This window comes from Telmatherina bonti (assembly GCF_933228915.1).
Source record: "Telmatherina bonti genome assembly, chromosome: 8".
In the NCBI taxonomy this organism is placed as follows: domain Eukaryota; kingdom Metazoa; phylum Chordata; class Actinopteri; order Atheriniformes; family Telmatherinidae; genus Telmatherina; species Telmatherina bonti.
The window spans coordinates 28,239,567-28,259,949 of record NC_136626.1 but is presented as its reverse complement, the minus strand read 5'-3'; the positions used below and the strand labels follow the sequence as shown (position 1 = coordinate 28,259,949).

The 20,383-nt window shown below is 39.1% G+C and overlaps 1 protein-coding gene across 1 annotated transcript in view; it reads right to left on the bottom strand.

Annotated features, from left to right (window-relative positions):
• The window catches only part of sbno2b (strawberry notch homolog 2b), a 56,049-nt gene that overhangs the window by 20,556 nt on the left and 15,110 nt on the right, over positions 1–20,383 (bottom strand). Inside the window, exons 2-4 of the mRNA XM_079244493.1 lie at positions 17,229–17,455; positions 15,923–16,011; positions 9,692–9,812 (exon numbers count right to left, since the gene is read on the bottom strand). Coding sequence (XP_079100619.1) covers positions 9,692–9,812; positions 15,923–16,011; positions 17,229–17,336 — 318 coding nt within the window. The 5' untranslated portion in view covers positions 17,337–17,455. The remainder of the gene's footprint in view (positions 1–9,691; positions 9,813–15,922; positions 16,012–17,228; positions 17,456–20,383) is intronic.

The window sequence follows — 20,383 nt, the reverse complement described above, 5'->3', positions numbered from 1 at the left end:
CTTTTGTCTTTTGTTATTAAAGTTTAAAGGTTAAAATGATTGTGTTTTTGTCTGGCTCATACTTAGTCTAGTGTGGGCTGTCCCAGACTGGCTATACTGGGCCCATCAAAGTAGTATACCCAGTTCAACAACCTCCTGAAAGACCAGCCTTCATGTTGTGCCAAGTCTGAATAAAGCAAACCAGGGACAGCTTGCTGTTTGCAAGCCTCCTTGGAATTTTCCAGTGTTTTCACATGTTCCACAAAATAAAAGGATGTCATGTCAAGTATCCCAGCTTGCAGCTGAAAGTCCAAGCAGCTTCAAAGAGAAGCAGTTTCAGCTGTGGATAAAGGAGAGTCTAAAGCTAACAGACTTACTCCTACAAACCAACAAGTCTCTTCAAAGTACAGGAACCTGCCATGTGACTGATCTAACAGGAGAACACCGTCACTCCCCCTGTTTCACTGACAAGCAGTGAAAGCTGATAGATAGAAAATAACTGAAAAAAGAGCCAGGAAAGTAGCCAGAAAAATATCATCTGCTGCTGATTTGCACTGTGCAAACAGGAAGTCGCCCACAGATGGGTACCAGGAGGATGAGCTGGCACTCACAGAGCCGTGTCTCGACAGTTCAAACCTGCAAAAGTAAGAACTGTCCGGTGTGCAATAAGCATGCTTTCACAAGAAATGCAATGACAAGTTTTGTTTAACATTAGTTCAAATTTGTTGTAAGCACTTTGCATCGAGAATTTTGGGTTTTTTTTAAGATTCCCTACAAGCTTCTGATAGGTTTGTGAATTCAGAGAAAAAAACATTAGAAACTCAAAACATGTTAATTCACAGAATCATTTGGTGTGAACAAGCATGTGTTCATGCATTTCATGTGAGTCGCTAAGTGCATGTGCATCTCCAGTCAGGAGAGAGGTGGATCTGAGAGGAGTGCTGACGCAAGATAATGTCTCAGTCACGTCGAACTTCAACACAGCTTAGCACGCAACACTTGCAACAGACGTGATCTCTGCTGTTTCCAGCAGTCACTTGCAACATAGATAGCAACTGAAAACATCAATTTATACGTGGCAATATGAGTTTGTGACGATGAAATGGAAAAATGTTCCCATTGCTTTATATCAATCTGATATTTTACTTGTTCTATTCAGGAGAAATCAGACGTTTGAGTTTCCCCTCTTACCTCAGATAACTTTCCTCTGTTTTGAGGTGAGCACACCGCACACCCACACTTTCACACACCTGTGGTCAGACGGCTACTATCACACTGTGACTTAGTGTTAGGCTCAGTGCCTGGAAGTTATTTGATTAGGATCTTTGCCAAACATCAAGTGCAAATGTGAGAACTTGTGCTTTTACAAGCAGCTGACGGTTGTGTTTTCTGTCAGACATGCTTACCAAGTTTTTGTCCTGCAAGTTATTCAGGACAAAGTAATGCTGGTCAACAGCTGTCAGCAAACAGACATCTCACTGAGAAGCTAAAAGAGGAAAAAAAAAACACATCATCTGTTTTATTTTAATTTAATGCTATTTATTTACTTCTATGACCGCCTGTAATACCCTGTAAAAACAGGATATCACTTTAGCCAACAGCAGAGAAAAGAAATTGATTGTGAATCCTTAGCTGGTATTTTTGCTTTCTTTTAACAGCTAACTGGATCTGAGGAGAGCAAAAATCTGGTCAATATGAACTCCTAAGGGAAAGAAACTATCTTCTAATTTTGCAAGGTCCTCGCTCTACATTAAGCAAGAAGTAACAAATGTTTAAACTGTGAGGGAAAACAGTGGTGAGAAAATGCACCAGAGTGGACCAGAGAACTGTGAGTTCGACACAGTGATCACTTTAGCAGCGCTGGTTAGGAATAGGGTGTTTTTTTCAGTAGAAATACATGAAGGATTAAATTAGAAGCACTGCTGATAAACTAATTACTTTATTCATTCATTTTTCACACTCAGGCTGGAGTAAATCTCAGCTCCGATCAGGCAAGAGGTGGGTACAACCTGGACAGACCGGCAGTCCATGACAGAGTCAACACTGAGGCCAATGAGGCTAACAACCCCCCCCCCCCCTCCCCCCCCCCCCCCCCCCCCCCCCCTCCCCCCCCCCCCCCCCCCACACACACACACACACACACACACACACACACATCTATACAGCCAGTTTACATCAGCCATTTAAATAGCATTTCTCAAGTTGCCAACACTATAGGATAAAAATAACCAGCCTCTTAACAGCAAAGACCTTTTATAGATTGTTTTCCATCACCTTCTGGTAGCTTCTGTGTTACTTTCTGCTTCATTTCAGGCCACATTCAGCCAATTTTGTCGTCCTTCCTGACAATACTTTTCCTTCACCTGAAGCGACCTTGAGTTCTTCAGCAAATAAACCTTTAAATGCTAATAACCAAGTTTGAAATGCTCAATGCAAAATTAAAAAAACAACCAGTTTAAATGAACAAACAAATACATTTAAAGTGGGAAACCTTAAAGCTCTGCTTTAAAGAATGAAAATGTGGCTCATCTTGCGCCCATCCTTTATCTTTTATCACGCCGACCCCCACCAAACCCCGTGTGCGCAAAGCTCTCACTCATTCTCACCATTATTGTTCATTCACTTCCCGTAAGCTGCACGCCGTGGGTCATGTCTGAGGTTAAATGTAATACCAGGAAACTGTCAATATGCACCCACCAAAAGACTCTATCCATGTCCTTTACAGACAGGTTCCCTATTTTTATAGTGTTAAGACCGAGTGGTCGTGAAACCAAACATAAAGTTGCTCTGACTTCCTGAACTGTGTTTGTTGAAGAATCAGATTTTGTTCAGTTAAACTTTACTGGACATGAAGACTTTAAATTTTACACCAAAATTTTAATCATGAATTTGAAAGGTTTGGGACTGAATGATAAAGATGAATGACTACTATAAGCAAAGCTAGTTCGCTGACAGATGACAACGGTTTTTATCGCTTGCACCTATATGAAAATAAAAAAACAAAACGACGATTATATCATCCACGTTTGTAACTACTTTAAATCTGTAATTTGAAGTTTGATTTATAAGTAAAGAAATACTGACACTGAAAACTGTACTGATGAAAATAGTCTGAAAAATCTGTGGAGACGGGCTCAGAAAGCTTTGTCCCGGTTTAGGTCATTACACTGACACAAGCAAATGTCCAAATAACCAACCCTGTGTAGATCTGCAAATTATTCAGGTAAAAAGAAAAAATACTGATTACAGCACAACAGACCAATGGCAGGTTTTAACAGTCTCTCAAAACACTAACATAAGAGCCATCTCTCTAGACAAGGTATCAGGTTAGACCACTTTCTATTATACAGAAGGGAGTGAGGCAGACAATCATTTCCCGGCTGGGAAGGATGATCTCAATGGAGCAGTGGATGATTGACTGGCACACTGGCAAGGAAGCAAATTCACAAGCTGGCTAACAGGCCTACTTTCACTAGCTCAAGACTTCCTCCTCATTTTTCCAGCAAACAGACTATGGTTACATTTATTAAGTTTATATTAAAAAGATTAGGCTAAAAGCTTTTTTTAATCTTAAATTAACAACTACCTTTTTGTACTGAAGTTTAACTTCTTTTTGCACTTCAAAAAAACATCCCTAGTCAGAGACATATCTCAGTTTGTGTGGAGGAATCCAACTTTGGTCAAATTAGTAAACAAAACATTTAATAAAGTTATAATAATTGATCAATTCCAAGGTTGGCCAAGTTGCACAAACATTATACATGTATACATTATACACTATATGTATAACAGGAAAACCATAGTTATGCTTCTCTTGGCATTGCGATTATACGGAAGCATTATCAAAATTCATTCAAGGAAGTTGAAAAGAAAAAAAATACAATCAGTGATCAATATTTTTCTAGTCTTATCTAAAAGTTTTACAAGAAGAGCAATAAAAACAGCCTGATAAGTCTCAACTGTTCACACAGTATTTAATCCTGGAGCATGAAATTAAAAAGTAAGAACTCCACTAATCAGACTGAATGAACACGTTTGACTCGGTCTTGTTCACATGGCATAGAAGAAGAGAAGCGAACAGTGCCCATACCTTGGGAAGCGGTCGTCCCAGTTGAGAAAATAAAGTATTCCAGATCTGCATGCGAGACATGGGTCCAACCGCTGCAATAAGGGGTGGGAGGGGGTCAAAATACACAGACAAGCATAAGCTCCTGCTTCACCTTGAATCCTTCAATCCGGCAACCTCTTCCATGAGGAAGTTACGGTGCTAGTAAACGCCTCACAGCTGGTGGGCTTCCATCCAACACAGTGCTGTTGCTAGCTTCCACGCACACACGTGTGCGTAAACCACAGGTAGGCTCTCTGGGCAACGAGCTCACTTGCACAAACTCCGCTGCCCCTCTAAAACACACGAGACAACAAGCAAGCCTAAAACATTCTTCCTGCTTCAGCAGGACAGTCAGGTATTTGCATAGAGGGCTTACTCATAGTGATTGTGGACTAGTTCCTCTGAGCTCAAAGAGGTGGTTGGAGTGTGTGAGTGAGCAGATGAGGGGGAGGGAGTGGAGGGGTGGGGAGAGGAGGGAGGGAGGAGGGGAGGAGCTTTCAGGAAATGATGCTTTTGTTGGTAAGTGACTAGAGTTACTGGCAGTCAGGCCCATTTTACTGTACATGGTGTAACTCAACCGCATTTGTAGTGTAAACAGTGCTGCGCTCTGGACCTGGCCGGTCCTCATACAAGGCTGCTTACCGCCACGTTTAATGGGCTTGGGCCTCTATTTAATGATTATTATATTTAGAGACTCCATGCTGGGCTGCCTCTACTTTTGCTTTTTTTTTTTTTTTTTTTTTAAATTTATCTTCAAAGGCTCAATTCAATGACTTCTATTCCTGTTTTGAGTAACAATTAATACAAATATTTATCAGGGTCTACAGCTCAGAGGTGTAAAGGCTACTTGGTGGAAAGCAAACAAGCTGTCTGATGAGCATAATTGAGGAGGTGTAACACCTGTAAAAATAAAACCAGACTGCACATGTCGATTCACCTGTCAAAGTGTTATCTTAGACTTCCACATCTGTAGAACTGACAACCAACTAGTAGAAACCCCAAAATGATTGTATTACAAACGACTCAGAAATATAACTAAAACCGTTCATGTGCAAGATGCGAGTCTGCTATTTAAAGTTTTTACAGCAAAAGGCCAAAACACAATTACAGTTAAATTCCTTATCCTAAAATGTCATTCCTACTCACTGGAACTCAGGCGTGATTGTGAAAAACATGCACACACTTGAAGGAAAATTCTGGGAATCTTATTGTAAATGGGCTATTTCAACAAATCCAAGATGCTGATCAAAGACAAGGCTATCAGTTGTTACGGATCGAAAAAAAAACAAAAAACAAAACAACGTTAGACGTCTCTTAAATAAAAAGATTGTGGTATTAAAGAAAAAAATAATGTGATTTATCACCCGGCTTCCAGGAATACAAGATATCAAACTAGCACAGCGGAGTCCTGTAATGTCCATCTCTGCTGGGCGAAAGGGGAGTCAGACTCAGAGACTGAGTGGCGCCTGTCCATTGTGTCATCAATGTATGAGTGGGAATCCTCTGAATAATGTGCATATGTGTGTCCTCGTGTGTGTGATGAGCAAGAAGGCCAATGGGGCAGGACTGGATCATTAAAGAGCTTCTTCAGAGTACTGTAACACCCACAGACACTCACCTCATTGCATCAAAGCCTAAAGCCAGAAGCTGGGGGGAGACTTGCGTTCACTTTTTTTTTTTTTTTTTAAAGTTTTTGCACAGATTCTAGCTGACTGCCACTGTGTCAGAAGTACAACAGAAACAAAAGTGGAAAAAATACCTGATCTTTTTAGGTAAAGATCTCTATTGATTCTGCATCTGCATGCAGCTGCATTGTGCAGTTTGTATGGATTCGAAAGCTTTCGACATATTGCTACTTGTATGACCTATCCTGCAGAGCAAAGGTTTTCAGTTTTTGATAAACAAAACTGAAAAGTGCTGTAAGGGTAGAGCGAATGCAAATGAACTCTTCCTCGAAGTGTGCAGTGCATGAGGTTGTGTATGTAAGAGGGAGAAGAACCACAAAGACACAGAACAAGAGTGTGTAGAGAAGTAAATATGCCTCAACGTGCCATGGTCTGAGTAACACATGTACGAACAGCCTGTGTAATGTACAGAAGACAAAGTGGTGACTTAATGTGTGTGCTTGCAAGGTGGTGCTCATTCTTTGAGGTTAGCCAGAATGGTTAGTGAATGAGTTCAGCATTTTTACATCTTCCAGTTAAACTTGTCTTTTTTTTTTTAATTGTCTGCAGAAAGACTTCCATATTTCAGGTCCACAAATTAGCACATTTAAGTTTGCCCAGGTAAATAAACACACACATATGTGGAGAAGTCTATAGTTCTGCTGGAAACATGTGGTTCAAATCATAACTGTCTTTTTTTTTTCCCTTTAAAAACATATTAATTAATGTAATAACCTGTCTACTTTACTTTACTCCATTATATGGAAGAATTAATATAATTAAGTCTAAATGTAAATGTGTTAATGTTTTCACTGTTCAGAAAATGCTTCATGTTTATTTTAAATAAATGTCTTGCTTGCTCAGTAAGTCAAACGTAAAGTTTTTATGTGCACGTTATTTGTGGGGAAGTTTCCAGGAAATCTTGTACAAACACACATTGAACCACTGATTATGATGAAGTCCAAGTCATTTCATAAAGCAATTCGCCAGATTTATTGATCCTGTACATAATAAAGATTTAAGTAGATGACTGTTAATCAGTTATCTATAACATTAGTTATAACTAGTTAATATTTGTAACAGTAACTGGGAACTGTTGGAAACTTTTACTGTGTCAAAAAAGGGGGAATTCTGTGATACTATTAAAGTGCAGCTTAAGTGTCCAAATCAAACAAATGACACATTAACTTTAAACTGCCTGAGACTGTGGCCTACTTTTCCATTTCAGCTATCAGTCATTTTTGTTTTACACATCATAGATAATTCAAGAGGGATATCAAGTATCAGAGAGAAGCTTGTTGATCTGTGTACAAAGTAAACATTCACCTTCTGTTTAAAGTTTGCAGCAATCCCCAGATACACTTCCTGGCCACATGCTGCAATGCTGGGTTTTCTTACAATATGAGGATATTCCAATTGAGTTCTGGTGGACAACATAAACAAACCCAAACACTGCGGTATACTGTGCAAACCAGAGGCGATTTCCCTAATTACTTTCAGGCAGTAACTGAAACAGGGAAATGGAAGAAGAAAATATAGCAGTCACTTGACAAACTGAACAATCTCATCAACAACTCTTCCCTGAATGTCTTTTGTCACGGTTCAGCAGCAGAAAAAATAACAAGGCATCCTGCTTTCCAAATGTGGATGGGGTGGAGGGCAAAAATGTGTGGCAGGATCAGCACAAGGAGCAGGATGAAATGGAAGAAAAGGGGGTTTGAGGGTGAGGTAGGATTCGTCATGATGACCCGGTGACTTACATTTTCTCACATGACCGGGTGTGTCCAAAGCCAGCAGGAACAGCTGAGAAAGCCTAATACAAGCACAAGACGTGTCCTTCACAAACACACACGGGCCCTGGGACACTTCACACTGCTGGAGCAATGAAACTAAACCTGCTGCTTTTGAATGCACAAATAATGACACAGAAAACCAAAGTTAAACCACTCAGCTGCTTTCCTAATATGTCAAAATGATACAACATAGATAACAGAATCACGAATGTTAAAAAATGACTTGCACTGGAGAAAGCTCGAGGCAGGCCAACAAACAGTGGTTTGGAAAACTAGGGAAACCCCACATTAATCATTTAATTCATGTCAAGTCTACAAAACATGTGATGAAGGTGACACATCATTGTCTGCCATGTGAAAACCTTAGAGCGCTTTTGTTCTTAAAATAACGTTACGCTATTGTACTAGGGAACCATCACACCCAAGCACACTCACATGGACATAAATACCATGAGAATACTTGTAAATTATTTGCATATGCTCCTGTTTCCTTCAACTGTTGTGATGACCTCTTATTACAACTTATTACCTGCAAATGTCTCTAAGCCAGTCCAATCATAATACTGAAGCCCTAACTATGGCAGTTCATGCTCTTTTTGTAGATTTCATTATCCACAAATCCATATGTAAGGGTTGACATAGAAAGCTAAACAATAACATTGTTGCATTATGGTAAATTTTACTCATTAAGATGAAACGTATTGGCATTTGTTATCATGCTTTTCCCTCTGAAGGTTCATGTGACCTGAGCTTGTTTGAGACAATATCACAAATTTTAATATATGGACTATAACAACTTTTTAAAAAGGCAAAAAAAAAAAAACAAAAAAAAAAAACAAACAAAAAAAACAAAAACAAAAAAACAAAAAAAAAAAACAAAAACAGCCAAACACAAATAAACAACCAAACAAAAACAATGTAGGAGGTGTTTTAGGCTTGGATTTCACTGCAGCCTGTCTCTTTGTTTCTTTCTCTGAATCATGCACTGGTGACCTGTTCAAGTTTCCCCCCTTCAGCCAAAGCTGCTGCTTTGGCTTTAGCGTGCACACATAGAAAAATGTTCCGCAAGTTCAGACAAATTCCGTTCTATTCTTTGGACATGCATCTACATGGTAAGAGATGCCTTATCTTGTGCCACTGCTGTCCTATCTCAGGCCGATCGCTTTAGTTTTCATGTTCGCGGAGCTAAGAAAACCCCTGAAAGCTTGGCATACTCTCCCATCAGAACATGAGACTTGCAGACCTCTCGTCCACTTATCTTCAGACTGTAAAGTAGGGATCTCAAACGCTGGCAATTGGGACGGTTATAGATATCTCGCTCCTTCAACAAGCATGGCTAAAATGGATCATTTTAATTAAAATCACACATGTTGGAGCAGGAAAGCATCTAAAACCAGCAGGACAGTTGACCTTAAGGATCCGGATTTGAGATCCCTGCAGTCAAGACTTAACTGGATGGAAACCAAAGTGTCCGGACAGAAAACACCATTTTAACCATCTAGAATGCTGGAGCAAATCATAAATTGAGGCATCATCAGTTCATTAGCCTTTTCTGTACAATTCTTCTTCTTCTGTTAAACCCCAGTTTAAGGGCAATAACATGCACACTCATACAGGTTAAAAAAAAAAAGAAAAAGAAAAAAAACCATCAACAATATTACAGGCTTATAAGTATATGCTATATACTATTAATAGTATATAGTATAGGCTTAATGTTATGTGAAAAACCTTCTGAAATTGCTAAAACATGGCACAAATATATAAAAAATAAAAATACAATATTTTTTCTTTTATTCTTGAGGATAAGAAATAAATTCTGAGGCAACAGCAGCTCCTAAAAGTGCAGAGCTGAAGTGTGGTGGAACACTAAATTACAGCGTCTTGTTAATAACACGCCTTGACGAGAGAGGGGGGAGGTGCTGCTGCAGTCGTCTAGACAACATAAGATATTAGTGAAGTTGTTTTACAGTAAAGGTAAGTCTAGCTGAGCAGGAAAGACAAGATGAAAAAGGTGGGTGGAAAGCTTCTTTATGAGAAGCACAAAGACGGATTATCTGACAGAAAGTTGTAAGAGAAGTTTGAATTCTCATAATGAACATTGGACGAGTTGCAATTTGCACATTGCAAATAAAAACCATGAAACTAACCTGGGGGAAATCTCCACTCCTTGGGAAGCTGTGGGGAAAGTCCATGTCAGGGAGTCCAGAGTAGATGTCCATGTGCATATCTGGAATATTGGTGGTAGTGCTGCTGTTCAAGTGGTATTGCCTGGAGAAGAAAACATGAGTTTAAAGTAAAACTGACGCGAGGATGCTGTGGAGTCTTTAAACTGAACATATTTATACCAAGTGCTACAATCTGCTCATTTATCTAAAACAGGGATTTAACATTGTTTCACTAAAATAAAATGATCGACATTATGATGGTTTTGACCAACTCCAACTCATACCAGAAACATGTTCTGATGATAACTCATCATTTAAATATTGTGTTATCTCTTGTCTTGTTTTATCGGCCACAAAAGGTCATGAAAAGGAGGCATCAGAGGCAGCAACAAAAGCAGCTTCAATTATTACATATGTCAGAAAGTTAGGACAAACAGGTCTCCTATGTCAGACCGACAGCGAGGAGAGGTTAGAAACAGAAAGATGACAGATAGAGATGACATGAAACTCGCATTAAGAGAAAATTAGGGACAATAAGCAAAAAGTGACCCCTACCAGCCATAAAGAGATCCTTTCCCTGAACACCAACCAGCTTATTAACCGTCATCTTATTATCTTCCACAACCAAGGAGCCCTCATATTCCCAACACGTCTTTTCAGTTTCCTGCTGAGTCAAGCTGTCATGAAACACCAACCTTCATGCACTCAAAATGAAAGCAAAACCTAACCCTCATAATGCAAGTTAAACCTACGTTGTACCATCCCATGTCCGGCTCATCCAATCAAGTGACATAGCAGAAGCTCAGAGGGCTGGAGCTCGGCCAGAGCTATTCACAGGATTCGGTTCTATGTCCTTAACTGTGGGTCAGGGATCAGTAAGACTGACTGATTTAAGTTCAACTCGCACAGAGGAGATGAAAGCAAGTGTGTGGACTCCAAACAGCTGGGAAATTCTGCCTTTGCTTATTACTGAGCTTCCTGCAAGTTTTATTCTTTAACTTAGTCCATGTTTGAACCCTACTGTTGTTAAGCATCTGCTTTCAAAAGTCTAATGTAATCGTTTTTAAAGTTGGAGAAAGCTGCTTAATTCTGGAGTGATGAGTCTGCACGAGGAAAAACTAGACAGATCTCTTTAGTTCTGAAAAAAGCCCTGTTAAGGGTAATAATCATCCACACTGGAAATCCCCTTTGTGATCATTTAGCCAGCAGTGTTATGACAGTGATATTACAGCAGAAGTCTTGGCAGGCCCACTTCAGCGGCTTTCCAACAACAAAGCTGGTCAGGGGCTCCAAGCCAAAGCAACTGACTTACTGCATGTCCATGTCCAATCTTCATTATTTTAAACTCTTTTTGTTTTTTTCTAAATCTTCTGTTTTGAACATAAACAGTAACTGTTTAAATAGTTAGGGTGTGAGCATGAAAAAATGTCATATTCATACAATTTCTTGTTTGATAATGTTAAAGAATCAGACTCATTTACATCTAGCTTGTTTCAGTTTTTAATTTCATGACATGATTACATTGTTGAAACGTAAGTACTCCTCATGGTTTAGTAGAACTTGTGAATTCTTGGGAAGTAAATGTGATCATACATTACAAGAGAGGGTGTATGAAAACAGGACATTGAACAAGGTCAATTTGAACAGTAGGAATCCTTTAACGTGACAAACACAAAACTTACTAAAGAGTAGCTGCAACTAAAGCGTTTTCTTTCGAGCTTTGTTAAAGGCACAAGTCCAAGAGACCCTGTTTTTGCTTTGTGCTGTGAGGAAACATGCCATCCAATGATTAACAGGCGCTTAATTCTGTCGAAAAGAGATGACGTAATAGATAATTATCAGAGTTTACCAAAGGCCTGACAGGAGACTGCAGGCGATGACACACAACAAGCAGCTGCTACGATTCCTTAGAAGAACATTTCCTTATGCTATGATGAAACAGCATGTCTATTACAGTGTGAAGGTTGGGTTTTTGGCATTGGGAAACAGTCCGTTCTGGCTGCATGCAGTCGAGGATAAAGCAGAAGAAACAGGGAGCCAACCAAAAACCAAAATTAGGATTAGATATGAGGAATCAGCCAGTCCCACACAAGTAAACAGACAAGGAGTAAAGCAGAGTACAGTGAGCGTTTATCGGTGTTCAGGGATTCCTCACAATTCAATATAACAAAGCTATAGTACCGTTTGTTGAAAATGGATTAACCTTATCATTTTACTGTATCAACAATCAGACAGGAATGACCTCCATTATTCCGGTTGGCAACAGAACACATTGGTGTTGTAAGTTATAATTTTGCCAGTTGAGCAAGGGAAGGTTGGAGCTGTCTGACCATATATCAATATATTCATCTGCTCCAACTTTCTGTCATTTGTTGGACTCATTGTGTGTATGCTGGCTTGTTTTTCTTTCCACAAGACAAAAATCTGATGAGAGCCCTGTAACTCTGGAAGAGCCTGCAAAGCTTTGTGTGGTACAGTACTTTCTCATCTAACAGTGCTAGTTCCTGAACTTATTGAAATGGCTGCAGCATTCACACACACAAAAAAAAGACGATTTGGAACATGGAGAGTTTTTTCTCAACAGGTACAAAAAAGTTTCTCAATTGCAGACTGTGACTTCACTAATGGTCAAAGGCTGGAATTACTAAAAAGCCAGACTGCTGAATTAGATGTTTCCATCAAACAAAAAGAGAATCAAATAAATGAAATGAAATGAAATAAAATAAAAAGACTGAAGCCAGACCAATGTTGCCTCTCAAGTGCTGTGTTGAACAATGTTGCAATAAAGTAAAAATATATCAATAAAACACGGGACTCACCACTCATTTAAAGTAAAACCTGAATACTGATCTGTTGCCTGGCAACTAGGACTGCACAATATTGGAAAAGAACTGACATTACAATTTTTTTTTTTAACCAGATGACTTGAATAGTGCTTTAAGTTAATCAGCACTCCCGCCATCTTTTATATTATTAACCAGCACGGATCTTCCATCATTTGGTGAATGTGGCAACCACGGTTTCTGTCTGTATTTCAGTTACTCTGGTCATCTTTTATTGTTTGATTTTATTGTGCTAGGTCCTGAGTGCACGTTTCGTTCTATAAAAAGGGTGGGCAACTCTGGTCCTCGAGGGCCATATTGCTGCAAATGTTGGGAGTTTCCCTGCTGCAACACACCTGACACAAATCAGGCTTAACTAGCAGACTGGTGCAGAGCTCGACATTAAACTCTGTGCCAGTCTGATAATTAGCCATTGATTTGAGTCAGGTATGTTTTAGCAGAGAAACTCCCAACACTTACAGGACTGTGGCCCTCGAGGACTGGAGCTGCCCACCCCTGCTCTGTAATGTGCAAACGTGAAAAGTGTTTTACAATAAAGATTTATTTCTACTGGAATTGAACATCAGGTTAATTTGCCTCTTACATCGCAGGACATGAGATGTGACTATTGAACACATGTACATTGCAACGATGACACTCAAACGATTTATTGTGCTGTACTGGTAACCAGTTTATATTCAGTAGACCATTTATACTGTATAAGCTCATGATGACATCCAAACATCCTATGAAATTTCCTCAGCTGTCTGTATATGTATTGTTTATAATGGGATGACTAAACCATCAACTTTCAGGACAATATTTTTTAAGGTGTTAAAGTTTACTTTTGCAGAATAAATTCCACCTGCTTTGGTTCTGGTTTAACTGGTGTAAATATGGACCAGTTCCTTAGAAAGCACAGACGTTCAGAGACTCCAGAACAAAGCCAAGGCCAGAGCCACAACCATGTCCGTGTGAAAGCCCCACATCATTCCTGTGTTGTAATTTATCTAAGACGTCACAGTGATTAAAAAACAGTGTTCTTAAATTATTCACCAGTTTATAACTGTGAGATACGTCTTTGAGGAAATATCAGTGGGCACATAAGTTTCTGTGGTTTTTAACAGTCTGGTACTGTTTCCTCAGAAACATGGCAGCAAATCAGCCGCATGCAACTGCTGCTGCTTTAGCTTACTAGACAACAATGAAAAAAGAAGCTATTAATGTACATAGACAGATGATAACATAATTCATATTATATCATTTTGGTATGTAAATCACTTAAAGTTGTTTTTTTTTGTTTGTTTGTTTTTTAAAAAAGTGGGATTATTTAGCATGAGATTAAAGAAATAAAGTGTGAAGATACACAAACATAATGTAGGCTGTGCGGTTTTGATGGGTTTTGTGCATTTTATGTTCCTTTCACTATTTAGAAGATTAGTATGTGCTGCATGCATTTATGTGGGCAATGTAGGTTAACAATCTGAGCAAACATAGCAATAGCCCCCCACACATTTCTTCCTTACTATTGTCATGTGACCTTTTCACTCCTCTGTGTACTCTCAAAGGAAATGTGGGCCGAAAACAGAGGGCTTTCAAGGGTAATCAATTTAATTTTGACAGCAGAGTGCAAGTTGACTACGCAGCAGCCTGCTCGGGCGGCACAAACTCACTGACACGGGGGTCATGTGAAAAAGAGCCAGACTGAATACCGGAAGTAAACAAAACGAGGTAGTCATAGAAAAACCTAGTGGTTTGCCCCATTTGTCCTGATTATTCAGTTTAACTGGGAGCAGAGATAAAACACTTAAGGCCCCGGAGCCAAAGTGGATTAAAGGAAATGCCTCAAAATCAAAGACCAGGTTATTCCCTGAACATATCTGCAATCACTGCCACACCGCAAATACATACTGACAGAAAAACACTGCTTAATTCACACTTTAAAAACACTAAACTTCACTGTTAACCCTGGGGTCCTAAGCACACATTTCTAAAGAAATTGATAATATTCTCATACACTAAACCACAGACCTGTGAAAGTGTTTGTTTTTAATCTTTTCTGTACATTGTAAAACAGAAACTGAGATAAGGGGCACGTAAAGCCTCCTTGATGTCATAAAAATCCACTCTGAGTGAACTTGAAAACCACAAACTGTGCCTTCACGTCATCTGGATGCTTAAACTTTAAAGCTCTTTGCCAGTGAATCAAAAGGTGATCTACATCAGTTTACATTTCCTCAAATCTTTCAGCTAGTTTGCATTGTCATTACATAGAAGCTTCACATCAGCATTAATACAACAATAAAATACTTTAGTTGAAAAAGCAAGCTTTTTTGCTGACACATGTAAAATGCATATATGGGCTTTTGCAAGAGTTAAATCCTGATCTTCAACACCAGCATTACATCAGGAGAGATTTTCAGTTTGGTCTTTTTCTTTTGCTTGCATGATTGTACTCATAGCTACCTTTGCTTACACTCAGAGATATTACATGCTACGTAAACTACAATACATTAAAGCTATTTCCACCCATATAAGAGAAATCTAAGCTCATTCAAACCAGTATACAATCAACAACTAAAATGACTGCATGTGGGCTGTGACTGCTGCCAAAACACACAATACCTGAGCCCACAGCAGCACTGTTTCTGTACACTCTGATAAGAGCTGCAGCTGCTTTTGCTGTGTTTGCATGCTGTTTAATCTACACAGCAACTCCAGACAATGTGCTGCATGGCCTCTGGATTACACTCTTAGGCACACACACACCTAAATTGGAGAGGGACAACCATATATTATTAAACAATGAGGTCACATAATCAGCTCTAAAGGTACAGGATGTGTAGTTTAACCCCCCCGTAGTAAGCCTGACGTCAAGCAGCCCACCACAGGAAATGAAAGAGGTCTGATGAAGACGACCATCCTCTGTTATGTTAACTGGTGGTGTCATTACAGTAAAATTGTCCAGGTGCGACTGAATCATGGTGTCGGCAATGTGATAATGGAACTATCTGGAAAATACCAATTGACTTCAAAGTTACAAATTTGTATGGCTAAAGAATTTTGAAATATCATTTACAGGATTAGACTTTACAATAATGTGTAGGATTATCAATGTTTTGGTTTGTTTGCTTACAGTTGTTAAATAGTGCATTAGCAGAGGTTCAAAGAGACAATCACAACACAAATATCACATTCGGAATGACATAAAAACACTCTAAAACACAGATCACGGCGCTCCGTCTAGAGGCCACATCTTGTTCTGAGTACTTAATGTGTTATTATTAGTTATGGAACCTCTTCCTCTGTTTCTTAACATCCATGAGGGAACTTGCTGTACAAAAAGTTACTTCAAGCTTCATTTCACTTGCAGTGTTTTGCAATAACTTACTGGTTTCCAGATTGCATAGGGCAGTGTATGCTGTATCCAGCCTGATGAGAGAAGGATCCCCAGGAACCAGAAGAGGCATAAATTGAAGTCTAAAACACACAAAATGATAGTCTGTCAGGCCTATAGCTTTTACTTAATATTCTTAAGGATAAAAATACACAACCCTTCACAAAAAGAACCACGGCTACAGCGTTTTATCTATCACAGATAAACGTGAATGATTAAGGAGGCAAGGAATAAACTTTCCAGCGCATATTTCTGGTCAAACTATATGACTGATAATATTTTTGTCTGTTAAAGATCTTCAGAAGCACATGATGTCTGACATTTGACTTAGACAAGTGTGTTTCTGTATGACTATAAAAAGAACTCAATAGGATTTTTCAGCTAATAATGAAAAATTCAAAATAAAGTCAAATTTTATGATATTTTAACTTTTGGTACACAGAGGTTCTCATACACTCTCCAGAATCACTTGAACACAACAACAACGAGAACTTAATTATGTGGTAATTAAAGAGGCAAGGAATTATTAAGGGGGAATGGTGATTTATGGGGCAGATTATAAAAGATTTAATCTTCTATCTGTGCCTATTTGTTCATGTATAACAATGTAAAGTTAAACTGAACATGAAAGGATATGAACAAATAAATAAATAAATAATAATTAGGTAATTACGATTGCTTGGGACGGTTTGTTTGTTGTAGGGCACTTTCAATGAAACTCAACACCGGTTTTATATGTATTTCAAATACTTAACCACAAACAAAATCCCATTCTGCTTCCCTTACAGAACAAAAAAAACAAAAATCCTAAAACCATAAAAACAAACTTTCTGAACACTTGACACTACCAGGGGTAAGTTAGGAAAAATTTGGTGGCAATACCTCCAAATTATTACTGTCATCTCCGCAGAAATCTGAATAACTCCACAAATAGGATCACTTCATCTTCCATTTATAGATTTGTCAGTCAGAAGTTTTAGAGAAGTTTTAAGAATCATATGCCACGTGACTTATTGTTCACATATGAAGTTGGGAAGGTTAAAAAGGCTGAAATTTTAGTTAATTTCTTCATTTAGCTTCAAATGTTTATAAATGTTCACAGTTTATCTGTGAGTGTGTAATTCAACAATTTAAAGGTCTGAACTAACTGCATACATAATCATATGACAGTGTAGGAAGGAAAACTCCCACTTTCAGGAGCGCTTAGATAATTGTTTAAATATTTAAAATGATTTTGAATTTATTTAAAACAAATTCACTTGAACTGAACCACATATTAAGCCATTAATTCAAAGTGTACCTCAGTGTTTGAGGGGGCCACAGAGAACAAGCTGCTGTCCAGCTGAGGACCTTCTGGATGCAGGTAGTTCTCCCCGTCCATGGCCAGAGCTGAGGTGAGGGTGGACATCAGACCACGACTTCACACATGACCACCAGCTGATTTAGACGATGCGCCCTCCTACCGCCACCCACGAGCTGGCTGCGTATGAGATGGAACTTCTAACAAGGACAAATACTCTCCATGACCTGAAGAAGATGAGGTGATGGAGAAGAAAAGGGGAAAAGAACAGAGATGTTAGAAAAGCTACAAATATAAATACTGCATAAAACATTTAAAAACAAAAAAAAAGTCTAGTACAACCAATTAGCTTCACTCACATATCGCATAAACACAACATGCCTTGTGATAAATTTAATTTTTATAAGACCCCCCCCCCCCCCCCCAAAGCAAAAGGCTCAACATTCCCGATCTGATTCCAGCTGCCTTTGCAACCACAAAACCAAGCTCGGATCTTGCTCACAACCCAGTTTGAGATTAGATGTATTGATTGATAGCCTTCATTAGCTGAAATGTGACATTTCTAAAGGTTTCAAAGTCATTACAGAGCCTATTAAAAATACCAGCAGGAGGTCCTCAGTGGTGCAAATTATATGGAATCAAGACATATTGGAAAAACCTGAGTGCATGGCACGGTGTTGTAAACTGTGACAGGCAAAACTCTGTGAGTGTAAAAAGACTTTCAGTTTCTGTCTGCAGTCACGAGCATGTGAGTGAGTTATAGCTCAACCTCTACATGTGTCGAATGTAAAGACAAGTCAAACAGGCTTTAATGGATTACAGGCAGAAAGCTTTTCGCAAAGATTCACACTCCAATCTCTTGATCTCCTGCACCTACATGGAACATACAGTATATGGTAGTTTTGTCTTGGTATAGAGTGATTTCAATTCATCTGCCTGGCTCACATTCCTTTTGTAACCTGTGAATATTTCCAGTAAAATATTAGCAAACTCTTACAAGAACAGACAACAGCTCGATTTCAGGACAAAAACAGAGTCTGCATAAGGATTTTCTCAGACTTGAAGGGAGAAATTGTTGCTGTAAATGTTTCCAGGTGTGGTGAAAGGCAACACAAAAAACAAAAAGACCTGAACCCTTGACCAGTGGGGTGGGGTTTCCTGTGGCCCATCCTAAATCAGTACAAACATGTTCTAAGAGATGGGAGTGGACTTTTTCCTCACTGGTTTTGATGAGTATAAGGATGATGTCAATCATTTGCTATGCTGCCTTCAATGGCACCAGCTTTAAACTTAATTAACCATCAGTGGGAGAGTTTTTGTAGAGAAAATATAAGTGTTTTCTATACACATTAATACACCAAACGAGAGGAAAGGGAAAAATCCCTCCAGAAGTATCCCAAGGTCAAGAACAAGCAATGCTAAAGTGCACACATTTTTCCTTCCACCAATTTTTTCATAAATGCATCATCTGTTTGCATTTATAGCATTGAAGTGTATAATAACATGAGTTAACTGGTTTTGGCAAGAACTTTTAATTTATTGGTTTTGCAGAAAAGGAGGAATATGTTTTTGTTTAGATTTACCAGTCGGGCTTCTCTGATGACCTCACTCATCATTTCAGGAGATCAAAATTCTCTTTAAAAAAACCCTAAATCAAACCCTAAATCAAATGGAGCAACTTGCATTTCTGTTACTTACCAATAAGCTTTACGTAATAAATGCACAAGCTCATCTTCAGCTAACTAATATGTATGCTTTAAGAACACGTTTATTTCTCCTGTACCTGATGGGAACGTCATGTAAAATGCAAAAGCCACAGGAGTCAAATCTGTAATGAAACCGAATTCCAGTCCAATGCTTAACAAATGTCCCACCAGTTTGACAAACGAAATCTTTCAGCACTTTGTGCTCTATGCCTGCGTAGCATCAGCAACACTCTTGCAACAAACTAATCAAACTGCTCCCCTCCTTCCGCTCACTCTTCCCTCATTCCTTCCTCCACTTTTCTCCCAATCTGGAACACAGGCCAGACGTGCTCACTGGGGATAAAGCTGAGGTAATAAATCCTAATAGAGTTCATGTGGATCTAAATAAGAGGACCTTTGTGTGTCTGAGTGTGTGCATGTGAGGGAGACAGAGACCTAACCCGACATATCCCCTGCTCATATGGCCAATAGACACAAAGGGAGGCCATTTTCCCTGCAGGCTGTCAGTCTGATACCGTCTGGATAAGCGTGAAACAAATGTGGGGGAGCACAACGACAACAACCAACTTGCAAAATACTAATGCAGGAAGTCAGAGGCAGAAGTGTGTTATTTAAAATGAGTGTATTACATGAAAGCAGTAATTGTGAAAGATAAGTGGAAAATGATTTTAGTCAGAACAAAACAGCTGAAATCGCTTAAGTTTTCCTCGGCTTGTGGGCTCTGTCACCATCACCCCATTCTCCCATCAAATGTAGCTTACCACCACCATTACATCTTGAAAAAAAATTTTTTTTTATTCATACAAAGCAATTCTTTCAACCTCTTTCTGTAATGTCCATAATTCCCTCTACCACCTTCCAAGAACATGCTAGTAACTGTCTCTTAGCAACAGAAAAACGTGTCTTTTCACTTTCCTGGTGCCACAACCCCCAACCGTCCAAAGAGCCTCTGAGGATAATCGATACTGATTATTGTAAGAGTGGTCCCAGATATCCCCTTCCTGTAAGGTCTCTCATTACCGGAAAACAGCAGAACCCCCGCTCCTATCTCCTGCAGGGAGGTGACGAAGTAAGCTATTACAAGGAAGAAAAGAGTTATCAGTATGTGAGAGAAAAAAAAAAACCCTAAAGTGTCCACTATAGCATGCAAGAGACGCAAGGAGTCAATACAACAAAAAGCATAGAAGAAAAGTGGCAAAGTACAGCCCTGCTTTTGAAACTATGACACTACAGAAGCTTCTTTGTAGTGAACTGAACTGAACTGAGAGTCTTCTGGTGTGTAATCCTTTCAATCCGTTCATCACGTCAAAGGTTACTGCTGGTTTTTGTGTAGCCCTCTCTCGTGTCTCCACCTCTCTCTCTCTCTGGGTGGTCTGATGTAAGAGCTTGCTGCAGCCAGATTAAGCCATTCCATGCACAGCATTTGTACATTATTTATATACTGAAACA